At 46.5% G+C, this 18,916-nt stretch overlaps 1 protein-coding gene across 8 annotated transcripts in view; it reads left to right on the forward strand.

Annotated features, from left to right (window-relative positions):
• Gas7 (growth arrest specific 7) overlaps positions 1 to 18,916 on the forward strand; it is a 230,555-nt gene that overhangs the window by 133,616 nt on the left and 78,023 nt on the right. For 6 of the 8 annotated variants that reach the window (NM_001414201.1, XM_039086994.2, XM_039086991.2 and 3 more), the window contains 1 exon segment: positions 12,793 to 12,913. In NM_001414201.1, coding sequence (NP_001401130.1) covers positions 12,793 to 12,913 — 121 coding nt within the window. 8 annotated transcript variants of the gene reach the window in all.

The following is an 18,916-nucleotide window of genomic DNA, read 5'->3' on the forward strand; positions in this document are numbered from 1 at the left end:
AAGCGTTTCAGAACCAATTAGGGGAGTCAGGCATCTTGGAACAAAACGGCTGTGAGCACAAGCAGTTGGCACTGCAGAGTAACTAGAATGCGTCTCCATGGTGAGACTGGCTACTTCCGCTTTCTTTCGGTGCCTGTGGGCTGCTGCAGCCCACAAGAAGTGACCACAAAGTCAGGCCAGCTGGATGGCAGCCACAGCTGGCAGGCAGCGGACCCACCTTTATTCCCTAATGAGGCACAGTTGGCCTGTCCCTAAAATGGCACTGGCTCCCTGAAGAAGCCCCCTTTTGTCCCCAGAGCATCTGCAGGGACAGGGCAGTCCCCTGCCCTTGAAGTTCCTTTCCAGTGGGCAGCTGCTTTGCATGCAATGTTAAACCTGTGGCCAATGGGAAAAAAAAGTCTTCAACTGTCGTTCTTAATTCGCAACATCTTGGATTGTGGTTATTGTTAATGCTTTTTAAAAGGATTTCATTATTATATTTTATATGTATACATGAAGGGGGTGGTTACTTACATATGAGTATAAGCGCCTTCAAAGGACAGAAAAGGATGTTGGATCTCCAGAGCTGTAGAGTTTGTGAACTGCCCAAAGTGAGTCCTGGGAACTGAGCCTGGGTGCTCTACAAGAGCAGTATGTGCTGTTAACCATCAAGACATCTCTCTAGCCTCCTATTTGGTGCATTAACTTTACAAATAATTACACTTTATTTTATGCACAGCATGCCTCTGTGTGTGTGCGCGCTTATGTGTGTTACACACACACACACACACACATGCACGCACACACACACACACACACACACACACACACACACACACACGTCCTAGCACGGGTGGAAGACAGAAGACAACTTGCAAGAGTCTGTTCTGACTTTCCACTCTGAGAATCCCAGGGCTGGAACTCCACTTGTCAGTGTCCTCCTCTGCCTGCTGAGCCATTCCTATAATTGACACGTAATTGTCCATATTTATGGGGCATAATGTTAACGATCATATCAGAGTGATTGGCCTATCCATCAGCTCAGCTGAATATCATTTCTTTGTGTGGGCAATGTTAAAAAACCTCTCTGTCAGCTGTTTTGAAATATTCAATTAATTGCTGTCAACCATAGCTGTTATACTGTGCTCTGGTCCATTAAAAGGCATACTTCTCCCCCAGCTGCACCCCCGAATTTTCTTAATATTGCTTGCTACCCCTCTCTTTCCTATACTCTTCCTAGGGTCTAGAACCTCCTTATTTTCTACTTTGAAACCCAATTTTTAGCTTTTGTATATATGTCTGACCTTCTTATATCCATTTTTTAATGGAAGAGAGTGCTTAGTAAATTGAATTATGGGATTTTTTAAAGAGTCATAATAACTTGAGAAAAGTCCAGAAGCAGCAAAAGTCTGTTTTGGAGCATTGCAAATTTCATGACAAAGAAGGGCTGGCAGGGCAGGGTGGGTCGTGTATAGTGTCTAACTGTTCCTCCCCTAACGCTAAGTGTTGGCAAGGCTCTCTTTGGCCAGAAATCAAAGGTGGATTTTTACCCTACCAAGTAAAAAGTCCCTAAAGTGTGCTTCAAAGTTACCCTACAGTGCTGGAGACAGAAAATCTAGGTTGTTCTGTAAGATCATTGACCTCAAGAAGAAAAGCACTAAACGCTGGCACAACAAAACGGGACTTTTTTTTTAAAGCACTGATTGACCATTAATATCAACAGAGCAGATAATAAGCCCAAAGCACCGAGTCTCTGTGTGCAGACTCAGGGTAGTGGATGCAGTCTCCTGTGTCTGGTATGCTGGTCTTGTGTTTCACATACAGTATTTGTGACATCACTTCACTGTATTGGCAACTTGAGTACAGTTTCTATCATGAGTTTCTTAATTTGTTTTGGGCATCAAGGGGACTTGAACCCAGGGCCTTTGAAGATGCTTAGCAGGTGCACTGCTACAGAGCCATACTCTCATTCTACATATAGTGTTGTTTTATCCCGCCAACCCCAAGACAGATTTGGCTGAGGAAGTGGACAGATGTCATATGCATGCATGCATGCATACATACATACATACATACATACATACATACATACACATGAAAACATCTGAAACCTTTTCCTCATGAGAAACCAAAATGAATTTAAAGGTAACAATAATAAAAAAAATAACATTGTGTGAACACCCATATTCCTGGGCAGGAGGTCTCTGCTGCTTTTGTCTAAGTGGTTACTGCTTTTGCAAGCTGAGCTGAAGACTTAAATGCTTTTGAACATGTCCAGCAGTGACCTTGGGCTCTATTGTGAAAGATTTCTCCTGGGTTCTAAAACCCTTATCTTAGGGGACTATGACAATCTCATTTTATAGATAAAGAAACCAAGGCCACAGAAAGCACACACTCTGAACACATTTTGGAACATTGACTTTATGCCTGGGCCACTGTGGTTTCTGCTAATGCTTGGGTCACTTGCAGCTGGAGGTAGACAATGAGAATGAGCCAGTCTGCTGATGCTGCTGGGCATAAGATAGAAGAGAATGTGCCCATCTGCACAGGCTAGGAACTGGGGGGTCTGCTAACAGTTGGTGCTAAGGTTTAGATGTGATTAGGCTCATCTAATAATGTGTGTGGACATGTTTAGGAAAGAAAACCTTTAGAGGCAGAAGGTTGTTTTGGCATGGGGACATGGTCCCTGGAAGGGATTAATGCTTGTCTCCCTGAGCAGGTTAGTTCTCTAAAGTTAATTCTCACCCAAGACTTGTGCTCAGTTCGATCCCTTCTGCATGCATACATACCTTTCCCTTTCTGCCTCCCCACTATGTTGTGACCCCTGTGCTCTATCCTCTGGCCTTGAAAATTAGGGATCAAATAAGCTACCTTTCTTCTTTAAAACCTCACCTCAAGCTATTTTATTGTTACATAATAGTGCATACAATTACATTCATACAATACAATTTACATGCATACAATACAATATGGTGCATAACATCACACAGGTTTCCTCAGCTAAAATGCAAAAGCTGGACCAGGCTTCCAGGAGCAGACTGCCTTGCCTATTTAAATGGTTTTGAAGCATCAGGACTATACAAATGGCAACAGTAGACAAGTTTCCTCTGGGTCCCCCCAGGAAAGGCTTCAAGATGGAGAAAGAGTTCTATCTTACTGCTAGAGAAGTTCTGTTTTCAGGAGTATGTATTGAATGCCTTCTCCTCTCAGGTCCTATGCCTTTGGGTATCTGCTTTAACCTCTGTTAGAGGTAGAAGTGACTCTAATATCAATAGCAAAGTTGGGCTACTTGGTCATTGCTGAAATTCTGCTAAAAGAAGCAAAAGAAACGGTTATCTTCCATCTATTGTTATCCTTGTGGTGGCACTGGGCAGATGCCAGCACCAGACAGAACTAGCCATCTCAGACAAGAGAGGTGGTCTGGAATTCTTGGCTTGCATTGCCTAGTAACTGGCCTAGAGCCCATCTGAACCAGCCCTTGCATAGTACATCTGTAGGTTTGATGACCCTAATGACTGATAGTCTTTGTGCTTTCTTGGTAAAAGCTGCAAATGAACCTTGTACATGGGACCCCTTTCCACACAGGAACCAACTAAAGGTGCCTACAAGGTGCAGGCTCACCCAGCCCCAGCCCAGGAGACAGCCTTCTGAGATCTTGGCTGTGGCAACACAATCAGGAGGCAAATATAAGAGGAAACTGAGGTGTTCAGAGAGCCCTAATTTCTTGCTGGGTTTTCCCTTAGCATCAGCTTGTCCAACTTCAGTGGATTTCTTGGCTGAGAATTCCCTGTAGAAACTGTAGTCAGGAGGCTTCAGTCTTCAGGGAAGAGACAATCAGACACCAGATACCAAAGGATGAAAGAGAAGCCAACTGAGCAGTGTCTGACGGCCTTGTGGGAGGAAGCCGGAGAGCACGGAGGGTTGTTTGAGATAGGAGGAATGCACTGTGTCGCTTAACCATCAGCTTAGCTAGCCTTGAATTTGCAATCTCCTGCCTCAGCCACCCAAGTGTTAGGATTACAGGTGGGTAGCACCGTGCCGTGGAAGAAGAATGTTTTTCTAGGAAACCCATTTAGTTAAGTTTGTGCTGTTGTAACCGGGTTCTGTATAAAGAAAACAGAACGAGGTTTATCTAGCTCATGGTTTTGGAGGTCTGGAAACAGCACTCCCATTAGGTTCTGAAAGTGCCTTATGCTAAGTCATGATGTGAGAGAGGTCATGTGGAGGATACGTGTGTGTATGAGTATGTGTGTGTGTGTGAGTGTATGTGTGAGTATATGAGTGTGTGTCTGTATGTGAATGTGGGTGAGTGTGTATGAGTGAAAATGAGTGTGTGAGTGTGAATGTGTAAGAGTGTGTGTGAGTGTATCTATGATGTGTGGGAGAGTATGTGTATTAATGTCTGTGTGCAAGAGTGTGTGTGTGTATATATATATATGTGTGTGTGTGTGTGTATGTGTGGAGGAGGGAGGGAGAGACAGAGAGAGAGAGAGAGAGAGAGAGAGAGAGAGAGAGAGAGAGAATATCTAAACCACCTTTTAAACATCTTTTACCCCTCTCAGAGTTGTTCCACCAGGGAACTGCAGTTACAGAGAATGAAACTTTAGGGGGCAAACCAGAGCAGATAGAAAGGAAAAGCAGGAGCCTAGTTCTGACTCTCTTGCCTCTTCATATCTTCTGGTATTACTTCAAGTAATTGTCACACATTCTCACTCTCTATATAAACAACTTACAAATCTAATTCTATAAACAATTTTTAATTATGCATGTACTTATGTGCATGCACGTGTGTATGTATATGTGCGTGCATGTGTATGTATGTGTGTGTGCATGCGTGTGTGCGTATGTGTGTGCGTGTGCATGTGTGTGCAGTGCATATGTGTGGGTATGTGTAGGGAGGTCAGAGAACATGTTTTCTGAGTCAGTTCTTGCCTTACACCTTGTTGAGGCAGGGTTTCTTTTGTTTAAGCCACAGAACTGCAATCACTTGCTGGTTTTCTTGCTTAAGAGTTTCTCTTGCTATGATAAAATGCCATAACCAGAAGCAGCCTGAGGAAGAAAGGATTTATTTCACCTTACATTTCTGTTTCATGGCCCATAATTCATTCATTCATTCATTCATTCATTCATTCACTTACTTATCCAGTGTTCTGGGCGGTGGGCTGAGACTAAACTGTGAATAAGAGGAGTATATCACTGTCTTCCTGACTCTCGTTTCTAGTTTGTTTCCCTGTTTGTGGGGATGTTAGCTTCCTGGTCTCTTTCTTCTGGCCAAGTCTCTGAATTCCTGGCTTTCAGAAGAATGTGAAGACCACCCCTCCAGAGTTCAGCCTATTGCTATGAAATTGCCACTCTCAGATGCACTGTGCCACCCTCAGGCGTACCCTACTTCCTCCACAACCCTCTCCTGTGACTTGCAATTTCTGAATAGATAGAGTCGAAGAAACAGAAGCTTCACCAACAAACGAGATAAAGAGAAGATGCCCAGCATTCTCGTAAAACCAAAAGTTGAAGCTGGTGACATCGTTGTCCGAGGCAGGGCCACACTAGCTTTGCATGGGCTGCCTCCTGCCATGAACAGGTGTCCAGCAAAAAGAATAGCCCAGTTAATCTGTTTTTATTTGTTTGAGAAAGGATCTCAATGCGTAGCCCAGGCTGGCCTTGAACCTCGGTCTTCCTGGTACTGAGATTATACACCTGGCCCAGCTGAGGCTTGGTCTTCCTAGTGTCCCTTTACTCCTGTGAAACTTGCTGATTACAGAAATGGCCGTAGAGGCCACTCCTGACATCACGTTTAGGATTACTCAGGGTGTGCTAGCAATGAACTAACTGCTAGTGTCTGAATCCTGCAAGCGGCTCCCAGCCATGTCCTGCTACTTCTGGATGTCCAGCTGGCTACATGGTTGGGGAAGGAAGAATGTGCTGGCAAGTCCTTTGTGGAGGAGCCTTCAAGCAGTGCCAATCACAGCACTGGGCTCATTAGCAGTCATTGTCATGGCAACGGGTCTGCCAGAAAGTGGCTCGTTAGGCTGACAACTTCAGAGGTGTTATATATAGATCTGGGGGGGTGGGGGAGAGGGGGTGCAGAGCCCTGTGGATATGCCTTTCTTTAGAGCTCCCATTGCTGCTGGGTTTGGGGTGTGAGAAGACAAGGAACTGGGGACCTTAAAACTCTCTGATCTGCTGTTAAATCAAGTGTCTGGAGGCCACCGGTGAACACCTGCGGGTATCGTTCGCCTGCTCACTGCTTCAGAAGGTAAGAGGCAGGTGCTCCTAGAAGCATCCCGCAGGTGGAGATGGTGTCCCAGGATGAACTTGAATGTGAAGAGTGGAGGAGGCTCTGGGGAGCTTAGTAGAGGGGTCGGAACTCACTGGAGGCTGCTGATCCATCCTGAGTCTTTCTTTAAATAGTCTGATAGAGGGCATGGGGTTAGGGAATACGATCCTTTCATAAGTAGCTGTACCACTCAACACCACCTCTTTTACAAGTCCTATTTATTGAAGTTTTCGATTCCCTCCTGGTGTGTGTTTCAAAGGTGATGGTTTCTCTCCGTTGCTCCCACTAATGCTGTATCGGAGTAGCTCTAGGGTGTAGTGAACCGAGGAGGACTCAGGATGCAAACCGCCTCGATCTGGTGGTGACACACCAGAGGTTTAGCATGTGCTGAGCTGCCGATCACACTTGGTTTTTGTTTGGGGTATTATGGGTTTTGCTGGGTTTTGTTTTGCTTTACCTTTTGTGTGTGTGTTTGTCTGATAACTGGTTTTTAGACATTTTCTTTGGGTTTTTGTTTACATGAGACGAGGTCTCATTATGTAGCCTTCGCTGGCCTCAGACTCACAAGGTAGCCCAGGCTGATACTAAGTGGATCATCCTCCTGTCTTAGCCACCTGAATGCTGGGACTTCTGGAGTGTACCACCAAGTCCTGATGGAACATTTCTTTTTGAACTTTAGGTGATATCCCTTACTTGCTTGCTTGCTGTTTTCCAAAAGGAGTCAGTACCACCATTAGGAGGAATTTTTTTTGTGTGTGTTTAAAATAAGGAAACATGGAAGTCAGCCGGCAGCCGGGGAATGAACGTGACGTCTGGGTGAGGGTGGTGATATTTTTGCGCATCTCCTGGGAAGGCATATGGTCCTTGTGAGACTGTGAGACAAGCAAGAGGTTCAGGCCTGAGCTGTCATTCCCCTTGTGGGAGTCATATCTCAGGTGGACAAGTGCTGACATGGAGCTAAGTGTTGGCTGCTGGCAGGAGATGGGCTGAGGGTAACTTGGCATCAAGTAACTGGACAGAATTTTCTAGAAGCAAGCTAATTTTAGTTGGTTGGTTTGATTGACTGAGTGAGTGATGTTTTTGTGTTCTTGGACTGAACCCAGGGCACACTAAGTCTAATGCTCTGCCAGCGAGCTAAACCCCCAGCCCCGAAGCAATATTTTAAAGTCATTTGGTTTAACCATTTAATTATCTGTACAATATTGTTCGCATCATTAAACCTCTGACTATAATAGCCCTTACTTAAAAATAGGAATAAAAGCATCATCAATGCAAACATCTTATAAAGATATATAAAGCACTTGACCTACAACCTTATATACTAAAGACATTTAGGGATGGGGTCCTTATAGATACATAGAAATCAGATCTATAGTCAGATCTCTCTGGAGAACCCTACTAGACTAGGGCTTGTTTGGTTTCTGTTTGTTTCTTTGCTGTGGTAGAGATTGGTCATGGGTCCATGCTCTGCTTCGGTCCCAGACTTTGGTGTTTGAAGGCAGTCTCACTGTGTTTCTCAAACTAACTTTGAACAGGTGATCCTCCTGCCTCAGCTTCCTGAGTGCCAGGATTACAGTTGTGTAGGCATCTGGCTTAGGCTGGGGTTTTTGAGTGGTCTACAAACTTCTTAATCGTACATATGAAGTAGGGTAAGGCCCAAGTGTTTATAGCACCATCGTTTACGAGGGTTCAAAGTGAAAACAATGCAAATGTCTGTCAAATGTATCAACAATCGTGCCACATCCATTCATACAGTATAACAGAATTTGAAAAAAATGGCGTGCTGTCTGGTGTGGCACCACAGAGGACCTTTACACCTATTTGGAGGAGGGACAAAAAGCTGAAGCCTTCCCTCATATCCTCAGACTATGAGCTTATGCGCACAGTTAAGCATGTTGTTTCTTGAACAATGAAGGGAGAGTGACAAGGACTGGAACCCAGCCTTGCACTCTGGCCTGGGGATGGCTCCTTCCAGAGGCAGAGCAGGGCTTTATAATTCCAGCAGAGCTACCTCATATGCTACACTCAGAATGCCTCCCAGGAGGAAACCTCACCACCACACACCCCATTCGGCTCCCTCTGATCTTGTCTGTTCTAGGAGTTGTAGCCCTACTGTGGTACTTACTTCTCCCTACCTCTTCCCATGGGAAAGAGGCAAGCAAGCTAAGGAGAGACAATGCAGGGCCAGGGGAGGAAGGTGTCCTGGTCAGGTTTCTATTGCTGTGATGAAACTCCAAGACCAAAATTAACTGAGGGGAGGGGAGCTTCAGTGTACGACTCTCAGATCACGTTCCCGTCATCAAGGGCAGTCAGGGCAGGAACCTGGAAGTAGGAACTGAAGTAGAGGGCAAGCTTACTGACTTGCTACTCATGGCACGCTCGGCTTACTTGTTTATAGAACCCAGGATCACCAGTCCAGGGGCAGCACAACCCACAGTGAGTTGGGCCCTCCCACATCAAGTATAAATCAAGAAAATGCACCCCAGGTTTTCCTGCAAGGCCAATAACCCTAGCTCCTGTCAAGTTGACATAAAACCATCCAGCACAAAAGGGAAGGATGTAACCAGGGAGGGAACTAATTAGGGAAGAAATTCAAGGGTTTCCTTAATGGCTAGGTGGTCATCCACACTCTACCCTTTTGGTGCTTGTGGGCAGATCTCCCAGAAGGCTACTGTTCCTGCCCTTTGTGGCCATAAGAGTGAGGATCTCTAATACTCCGGGGCTCTTACATGAGGACTGCCAGGTGCTGAAGTCATAAAATTGTGCCTTGGCATAGTTTTAAAAGTTTTATTTTTATTTTATGCATATGAATGTTTAGCTGCATGTGTGTCTGAGGATCACACATATGTCTGTGCATCACCTGTATGTCAACATCACATGTATGCAGTGCCTACAGAGACCAGAAGAGGATATCAGATCCCCTGGAACTGGATTTACAGACCTATGTATGGTTTGTGAGCCATCATGTGGATTCTGGGAACCAAACCTGGGTCCTCTGAAAGAGCAACAAGGGCTATTAACTTCTGAGCCATCTCTCTAGCCCTGCTGTATATTCTGCAAAGACAGTTTTTATTGTGATGTGTATATATATATATATATATATATATATATATATATATATATATATATATATATATAGAGAGAGAGAGAGAGAGAGAGAGAGAAAGAAAGATATATATATATCATGCATATCATGCATGGCATTTATCACTCATTACATTGTATAACCATGACATCTCTCTATTTTAGACCATTTACACACACACACACACACACACACACACACACACACACACACCCCGTAACCATCTTCCAGACCATATCCCTCCATAGCCACTAGCATATTCTGTGACATTGCCTACTCTGGACATGTCACATAATGTCACACAATGGAAAGAGACCACATGTGGCCTTTGTGACCTGACTTCTTTCAGACAGCATGATGGTTTTAAGGCCCAGCCATGGTGAGAACCGGGACCCTATTCCTTTTCATTTCTGGGTTATATCCATGGTATAGCTAGCTGCCCTGTGTTTTATCCATATCCCTAAGGGAGGTCCTTTGTGTTGTCTCCACTGTTTGGCCTTTGTGAATACTTCTGTCCTGAATGCTCACATATGGCTTGGTCAGATGTTTGTTTTCATTCCTAGGGGGAAAGGACCCCTTAGTTTTCTCCAGTATCTTCTGACTGATTTGTGGGGGTCAGCTAGCAAGAAGGACTTCGTCCTAAGAAAGGAAAGGATAAAAGGGCTGCATCTGGAGATAAAGGCAAGTTAGTCTGATGGCCAGCAGGGAGAGCCAGCCAGTTGGTGGCTGTGTTTCACGAATGTGGAAACCAACCTTAGCACAGCACATCAGCCACTTTAGGAACTAGGCCCAGCTAGTGGGTGCTCTCCCACACTTTCTATGGCCTTCCTGACCCAGCACTATGCTTCAGTGCTTCCCTAAAGATCCCTGCACTCCCTAGAGAGGAGAGACCGCAAGACTGTGTACCTTGGTGGTCACCCATGTATAAACTGTATAAACGGAGGCTTCTTATGAGCTCACCAGTTAGACAAATAGATTAATCAAAGTCACTCCCAAGAGAAGTGCTGAGAATCTGAGGAGGGTCAGGCCCCTTACAGTTCCTTCAAAACTGGGCCTCTGGCGTATCAGAAGGCTCAGCTCACTGGCTCTGTTAGCCCACAGGACTCTTCCCTGAGCAGCCTTCCTGACATTAGTCACCTCCAGGTGGTGTGGGCCTCCCTTTTAAGCATTTCTCAGGTAGTGATGGCAGCAGAAACCTCAGAGAACAGCCATTGAGGATGACATTGCAGACATGCTGAGGGGCAGTTGGAGGGGAGGTCAGTATGTCTGCCTGGACTTTAACTCTCAGAGGGTAGAGACTGGGGGAGAGTGTAGAGCCAGCACCTATGTGCCCCTTGTGATGAGATCTCTCCCACCTCTTGAGCAACCCTGGTAGTGTACCCTCTTTGGGGCCCTGACTGTGTTACAATAGATCTCCCCAGAAGGCTCTGCACCTGGGCCAACTTTTTTGCTTCATGGATGAGAAAATAGCCTGACTGAGTCACTTGCCTGAGGTCAAGTGGCGGCTGCTTGACTGAGGTAGCATTGGCACCAGGGATGTTTTGAGCCTTGAGGCTGTTTACACTGCGTCCCTAGATCCTTTCTGTTCAATGCCTACCTCTGAGCTGTTATTCTTGCTTAACCACCTTCAATAGCTTCCCAGGCTTCACCATGGACCCATCATCTATGTTACTCCTTACTGTCCCTAGATGCTCAAGGAAAGACAACTAGACATCTCTTCCCTCTGGATCTAGAAGACTCCATGGCAAAAACATTTCTCTTCGGCAGCCCCTGCTGTCACCCCTACCATTGCCAGCACTTTATTCCCAGAGCCCTATGTATGCAGGCGCTCGTTCTCTCTCTCTCTCTCTCTCTCTCTCTCTCTCTCTCTCTCTCTCTCTCTCTCTCTTTCTTCTTTTCTCTCTTCTTATCCATTAACTGTTTGGTTGTTTTGTTTTCAGATGGAGACTTGCTATGTAGCCTAGGCCGGCCTCCGACTCATGATCCTTGTACCTCACCCCCCTGAGTGCTGGAATCACAGACCTGCCCCATCCCATCCCAGCTTTTCACTTCCTCTCTGCTCACGGTTACACTATTTGTATTGCCTGTATTGTGGCCATCTCCCAGGCCAGGAGAGGTGTGCAGGGCCGGACTCACTTGTTCTCGGGTTTATGTATGCTGGGTGTATGGTGTGCACCAGCGAGGAGGACTCTACACCACTTTCAGCCCGGTTGCTGTGTACCTCGCTGTCACCTGTCTAGAGCGTGGTCTTTCCCACACAATCAAAGGGAAGCTGTGATTCACCTCTGAATAGTTGTGAGAATTCATAACAGACACTATGGCTACACAGAGGACTGAGGGGGCCATGTATACTCCCAGCAGCACAGGGGATTGGCTCTCTCCTCTTACGGAACAGAGGCCAGCATAGGATGCTGAGACAAATCCCTGGAGGGCAGGCAGGAGAAGGGCATCAGAGTGCACACTTCATTGCTCCAGGTTCAACCATGACCGTGCTTTCCTACATATTGGCCATTGGTAACCGAAGGAGCTGTTCCTATGTACCCCTCAGGGGACACCAAGGGCACTGAGGACCCGGTGCTGGCCCTTGGGTTACTAAACAGGTTCTGCTAAGAAACTCTTGAACTTTTGTGTCTGGAATTCTGATTTCTGTCAATTTACCTTCTCCAAAAGGCACAGCAATTGTGTGGGCTAATTTGGATCCTCTGTCTTTATTTTTAAATGTTCTTTAGCTGAGGGCTTTTATTTTTTAGCTGTGTGTTTATTGGAGATTTACATGGAAAATATAAGTAGAAGAAAGATAATAAAAATTGCCCATAATCCCACCACTGAGGAATCACAGATGCTGTTACAACATGTACCTGCCTTCCACCTAATGCTCCTGCTTACATAGTCCTCTGTCTTTTAAGATGAATATTATTATGTGTCTGACTAACAAGAACCAAGTCTATGGTGTCTAGTTTGTCTTAAAAATTCTCATTCCCTTTGCCACGGTAACATGGCAAGCCCAAGCCAGCTCTCGCAGACTCTCTCAACATTATTATAGAATGTTTTACACTTCGTTCTGCTGCGACCTGCATTAATTATTTCTGCTAGGTTTGCACAGCAGGCCTGGGGCTGTCTGCTGCTGTACTCAGTGGTCCTACGGTGTGTAGACTGCACAGTCCACAGCAGGTGTAGACTGCAGTCCACAATGGGGCATATGGAGTGACAGGGCCCCTGGTAAGCGCACCCCCCCTTGTGATTAATTTTTGCAGGGTCTGATAGGGAAGAACGGCAGTTCTTCTGTCTATTCTGGGGGACCCATCCCTTCTGGGAGCACCGCCATGACATCCACCCCCAAAAGAGGCCTGAAGGCCATCCTATCCCACTGAGCAATTTCAAAGTGGTTTTATAGTTCAAACCAGTTGTAAAAATGGCAAACGTGTCTGACCCCTGCCTTTTTCTTCAACAGAAGCCTGGGATGGTCCCCCCTCCGCCAGGAGAGGAGAGCCAGACGGTCATCCTTCCACCCGGCTGGCACAGCTACTTGTCTCCTCAGGGCCGCCGTTACTATGTCAACACGACTACCAATGGTGAGTCCTGCTGGGGAGCAGCCTTTTCTAACCCCCAGATGTCTGCCACTTCCTAGGAATACTTTTCTCCCTCCCTGTCCATCCTCTGGTTTGGGGTCTTTTCTTGCCAAACCTGATGCAAGGAAAGGTAACCTGGCATTTCAACCTTTGGCTCTAGAATTGTTTGACATGTGTCTGGGGCTACAGCACAGTCCTGCTTGTGCCTAGTGCTGGATGTTAGGGCCTGGGTCTGTGTTCTGGAAGCAGCGCCAAAAGACAGCTGTCTTTCAAGATTCCCAGAATCCCTGACACCTCACACCTACCTTCTTGAACTAGACCTTAGGATCCAGGACTGTACTGTTCACAAATAACTTCTGAGGCTAGTTCTACAGGCCAGGTCATTCCACAATGTCTAAGAACTCTGAATATTCTAATGGAACTGAGGATCCAGAACAGAGACCATAAATGTTCCCCCTAATTTTACTATGACACCCTTTCCTCAACTGAAGTGTCTCACTGGCTGCTGCTTTGTGGGTTGTCTACATAGTAATGGTGGGGCTCCATGGGGATCATTCACCCTCTCCCTTAGCACTAGAGCACTGAACCCCTGGCCCCGCCCTTTGTCTTCCCTATACTCTTTCCTTTCTTTTTCCTTCCTTCCTCTCTTCTCTCCTCATTCATTTGAAACAGGATCTCATTTGGTAGGTCAGGCTGTTCTGAAATTCACCATAGAGCCCAGACTGGTCTCAAATGCACAGTAGTTCTCTTGTGACAGGAAGCCTCCTAGGTGCTAGGATTAGAAGCCTGCATCTGCCCACCAAATCACTCCCCACATATCTCTGAGTTGAATAGGACTGGAACTCCGTGCCTCCAAATAGTTAAAATTTCCCAGACCTCCCAAATGACTACAGCATAGGGTTGATTTTTAAATGTTGTGCATTTGGGGCTGGTTTTATTACAAATTAAGCAAGAACAAGACACTATTCAGGTTGAAGGCAGAGGAATAAGGCAGCTGAAATGTCCTGACCTCCCTATGTCCCCAAGGACTTTTCCTCAAGAAAACCAGGAGATGCAACAGAAGGGAAATTGGATTTGGTGGGCATCCTAAACATGTGTGCTCAAGCAGAATGTGAACTTCCGCCTGTTGCTCCAATCTTGGCTTCACCTTTGTCTTCTGTATCCATATGACTTCATACCTCTCTTTTGCCTGGCAGCCGCCAAGGCACAGAGAAGCCGACAGCTGCTTCTTTGCATGGCTGGCTTGTCCATTCCACAAGCACCCTAACTTGCTTGCTCAGCAGGGTGTCCTCCTTGAAGAAAGGTGACCAAGGTTTCTAGGAAAAGGGAAGTGGAGCTGTTTTTAGCTGTTCTAATCTCACACTTCCTCAAAACAGACACTTGAGCAGCTCCACCATGCTCAGGGAGCCTAGATGTTTCAGGGGTGCTTGTGGCTGTTTGAATGTACCTCCCCTTGGGGAGCATCTACTTCAGTGCCCGTCCCAGGAGAGTGGGTGTCTGAACACAGATCTCCATCTGTGCAGCGCATAGTTTGGACTGGATGAGCTCAAGAGCAAGAATTTAGGTGGATTTGTTCTTGTTTCAAATTAGCCAGTCTGTTGCAAAGGAAAATAGAGAAAGTGCCTTTCTAGGTGCTCTCTCTCTCTCTCTCTCTCTCTCTCTCTCTCTCTCTCTCTCTCTCTCGGTGTGTGTGTGTGTGTGTGTGTGTCTGTCTGTCTGTCTTTCTCTCTGCCAAAGAATAATACATTCTCAGGGTTTAAAAACCAGTGAATAAAAATGGGATTCAAATCAACAATAAAAATCCCCAGTCGTTGGGGGCTGGAAGGATGGCTCTGCGGTTAAGAGCACTGGGTATTCTTTCAGAAGACCTGGGTTCAATTCCTAGCACCTACTAGGCAGCTCACAACTGTCTGTGACTGTGGTTCCAGGGGACCCAACACCCTCACACAGACAAATTTTCAGGCAAGACACCAATGGGATAGGTTATTTCTCCGAGGTGAAATGAGCCATTTCAAGAAACATTAGAGCACATATAAAGGCAGGTATATTGGGAAACCAATCTGGGGCTAGCTAGTTCACTGGTCCCGAGGAATGACATCAGGGAAGTCACCATGGGAAGGGAAACTGAGGAGAGGGAGAAGAGAAAGAGAGAAAGAGCACATGCAGAGAGAAGAAGGAAAGAAAGAGCAGAGGAGAGACCAAAATGTCTGGATTGTTTAGCAAAGAGACTCTGGGGGAAGGACAACCCAGCCCCTGGGCTGGAAAGTTCAGGGTTGAGGGCAGGGTACGCCAGGCAGGGACTGCTGGGAGAATGTGGGGGCCAGGTCTGCTTTGGTATATTAAACAGCACCTCAGCTGTTCTGGGGTCTGAAACCCAACACAATGCGCATAATTTTTTTTTAAATCCCCAGTCGCCATTTATCACAGATATCCTTTGAGGCATTTATGTTCTCCGTCTTCTAAGCAAAGGCATGCCAGTGTTTTAAATATAAATTACAAATGTAACCCACTCCACCCTTTAAATCGTGAGAACAACTTGTTCCATACTTTGAGTATTGCCGTCAAACTCATTCCTTTCAGTCACTGCATTAGGAATGTGCTGGCGTTAATTTAATTACTATTCCACTTATGAATGGAAACACGGCCACATTTTATATCCACAGATGATATCTGGCAGCTTTCCTTCCAGGACTCTGACTTTTTATACCGATAGGTCAGAGCTTCCTTGGGGTTGTGGGATACAGGGGGCTCCTCGGTTGGCAAGCGGATTCCCTAACGTGTGCTAGTTAGGTTAGGTTTGAAAGCTCAGGGTCTCTGTCCCAGCTACTTCATCGCCGTGGCATGAACAGTCGTGTAGGCAGTATGTATGTCAGCAAGTGCAGCTATGTTCTAATAAAACTTTATACATGGCAAAAGGGGAAGGGCTTTACGTTGGGACACTGGAAAACGAGTGGCAGGTAACTTGTATGCGTTATGAAATCTCACTGTTTTTATTTTTGAACATTCAAAACTGCAAAAGATGATTTTTGCTTCAGAAGTTCACCAGCCTATGGCAGAAGGGTGGGCTGATTGCTAGGTTGCCTGATGCGGTGTGGTAGGACTGGCCTCTCCCACTCTCTCTCTTTCACTGACTAACCTAACTCCTTGATCTTGAGTTCTGGATGCAGGCCAGCTTTACCCACTCGTTAAGTGGTGGTTAAATTCACTGTTTATCTGCTCAGTCCAACATAGACTTATTGAGTCTTAAACATGCACCATGAAGAATGGCCTTGCCCCTAAACTGTTTGTTTATTCTTAGCAGAAGCAGCTCTTGATGTTTTGTGTTCATGCTTGAGGGCACTGGAGTGTGTGTGCCCGTGTAAGTTGCTGGGGACTGAACCCCACATACTAGGCAAATATGTGCTCTACTGTTCATCTAGGAAGCAGATTTTAAATGAATACCTGCTTGATCACCCATGAGGAAGGTTGTGGAGAACTCTGCAGTATTTGAAGAGAGCTGTGAAATCTGAGATGCTCTCTGAAACTACAAGAGACCAGGAAGAGGCAAGATGGGAAATGCCTCCCTCTCACAGCAGCCCCTGAGCATCGTTAAGGATTGCTATGTGGTCAAGAAGAGAAGCAAGCAGCTCTCTCCTTTCCAAAGCCCCTCTTGGGTGTGTTTTGTTAGTCTACTGCCTCCCTCCTCAATCTGGAAGCTGCCCGCCTATCTGGAGCCAAGCGCCTAGCAGAAGGGATCCTTGTGTGCACATCGGCCTCTGCTTCACTTCCTGACTCCTGAAGCCTCTGAGTTGGTACCTCAGTGCTAGACCCACTTTCTGTCCCAACTTGCATGTCTCATGCCAACCCCTCCACGTGTCCGGGCGGCAGCTCATGGACAAGTCAGACCCACTACCCACTGCCTCCAGCCATTGTGACTGCACTTCTCATCCTCCCTGAAGACAATTTTCAAATAACCCTCAAGTGATGTTCAGGATCCCTGATAAACAAAAAACAAAACAAAAACAAAAAACAAACAAACAACAACAACGAAATAAACACCCACAAAACTCCCACACATGCCCCAACCTTTATGGATGTCGGGTAGTGTTTACATAAAACCTACAGTCATCCTGCTGTGGACTTTATGTCATTTCTAATTACGTATAACAACAACCCACTATATAAATAGTTGTCACTCTGGGTTGCTCAAGGAATAATGACAAGAGATAAAAAAAAGTCTGTGCATGTTCAGACTATATGCAGACGTCCTCTCCTGAGCATCACAGCCCTCCGTGGCTGGAGAATCCACCAATGCAGAACCCAAGGATCCTAAGAGCTGCCTGGATTTTTTCCCTGCCCCCTAATCCCTAATCTGCCTTCCCCCAGCGGGTGCTTGGACATAACAGGTATTCTGTGCAAAGCCTCGTTTACATCAGTGTCTCCTTCATCTGATCATCTCCTTGCATTTAGGATTTCATGGGTGAAGGTCTGCTCCCTGCTCACCAGGGTTGGGCTCTGGGCATGCAAAACCAAATAAGACACGGACCCTGCTCTCAGAGACTGCAGCCGTCAGAGGCAGGCAGACACCAACAAGCATTATGGGCAATGACAAAGTGGGGTGGGAGCTCCGGGGAGGAACCTGTCACCTGTATGTGGGGGATGCAAAGAGGACTCTGAGGAGAAGCCCATGACAGAGTCATCTAACCAAGGTTGTAGCCCAAACAGAGGGCAGGGTAACAGGAAGAAGATAGGCTGATGGGCTTGGCAGTGGTAGAAACATGCAAGTGAGCAAGAGCCGTGTGTGTGTGTGTGTGTGTGTGTGTGTGTGTGTGTGTGTGTGTGTGTGTGTGTGACATCACTCTTCACCCAGTGGGCAATGGGAAGCCATGGAAGTTTCTAAACAGTGGCAGGAGTCCAACACAACCTTACAGCGAGACTTCTGAGCAGCAGTGTAGGGGTTGGGAGCAGTAAGCACCGAGTAGACAGCCTAAATGAAAAGAGAAATAATGAGGTCAGCCCAATTTGCAGCAGTGGCCTGAAAGAGGAGGGCCAGACAGGATGTGGCAGGCTGGTGGCAGGGAGCTTGCCTGTCTCCTGGCTTTCTGCCTTGGGTGGCAGTCATGAAGTAAGAGAGAATGGGAGACACTAGGAGGCCAGCTGGAAGGAAGGAGGTGAATCCATGCTGCATGTGTGGTTCCTTGCTGCGTGTTCAGAAAGATGACGAGCACATGGGTGGATGCATCCATGGCTCAGAGGACATCCAGGACACTACTAGAGTTCAGAGAATCCTGTGGGTGCATGGCCTAGCATGCAGAGAGCAGAGTGGATTCCACCCCTGGTGGCCACCATTGTGCAGTAACCAACCTGCACAACCGAGTAGGGTGTTCTAGAATTTGCGTGTCTGTAAAATGGAGGCACAGACATACCACCCAGTGCAAGCCTGTAGGAGAGAGCTCTAAATACAGAGTTAAAGAGGCAAGATAGGAGGAATGGATCCATGCAAGGCACTGTGGTAACAAGCCAGGGAACAAAGAGCATAGAAGGAAGGGAAGCCAGGTACAAACAGAAATACAGACAATGTTTACAATAGGAGGACCAGGTAAGTCCCTGGGGAGACCCAGATGATTTAGTGGATGCCTCGCAGGAAGCTTCAGTGGGTAAGCCACGACAATCCTGCCACTGGTTTTACGGAGATTCTCCAGTAACTCTAGAAAGTCATGTGTGAGTCACTTCACCATAGCTCTGCCTCTCCGGGCATCTCATCATGCAGAATGGTTCTGAGTGCAGCTCTAGGAGGCCAGGGACTCCAGTGACAGGATGCACATCTTGTACAGGCTCTAAGTTCCTCCAATGTTGCCTAAGGCTAAATTGGGGCATGTGTGTTGTGGTTCATGGCTGGTGAGCTATTCTCAATAGCCTATTCTATTCATGCAGGGGCCTAGGCTAGTTGGTAAGGATCTGTGCTGGAGCAGTTTAATCAAAGGGCAAAGGGTAGGTAGCTTGAAAACAATGTAAAATCTGGAGGCT

This window comes from Rattus norvegicus, chromosome 10 (assembly GCF_036323735.1).
Source record: "Rattus norvegicus strain BN/NHsdMcwi chromosome 10, GRCr8, whole genome shotgun sequence".
Lineage (NCBI taxonomy): Eukaryota > Metazoa > Chordata > Mammalia > Rodentia > Muridae > Rattus > Rattus norvegicus.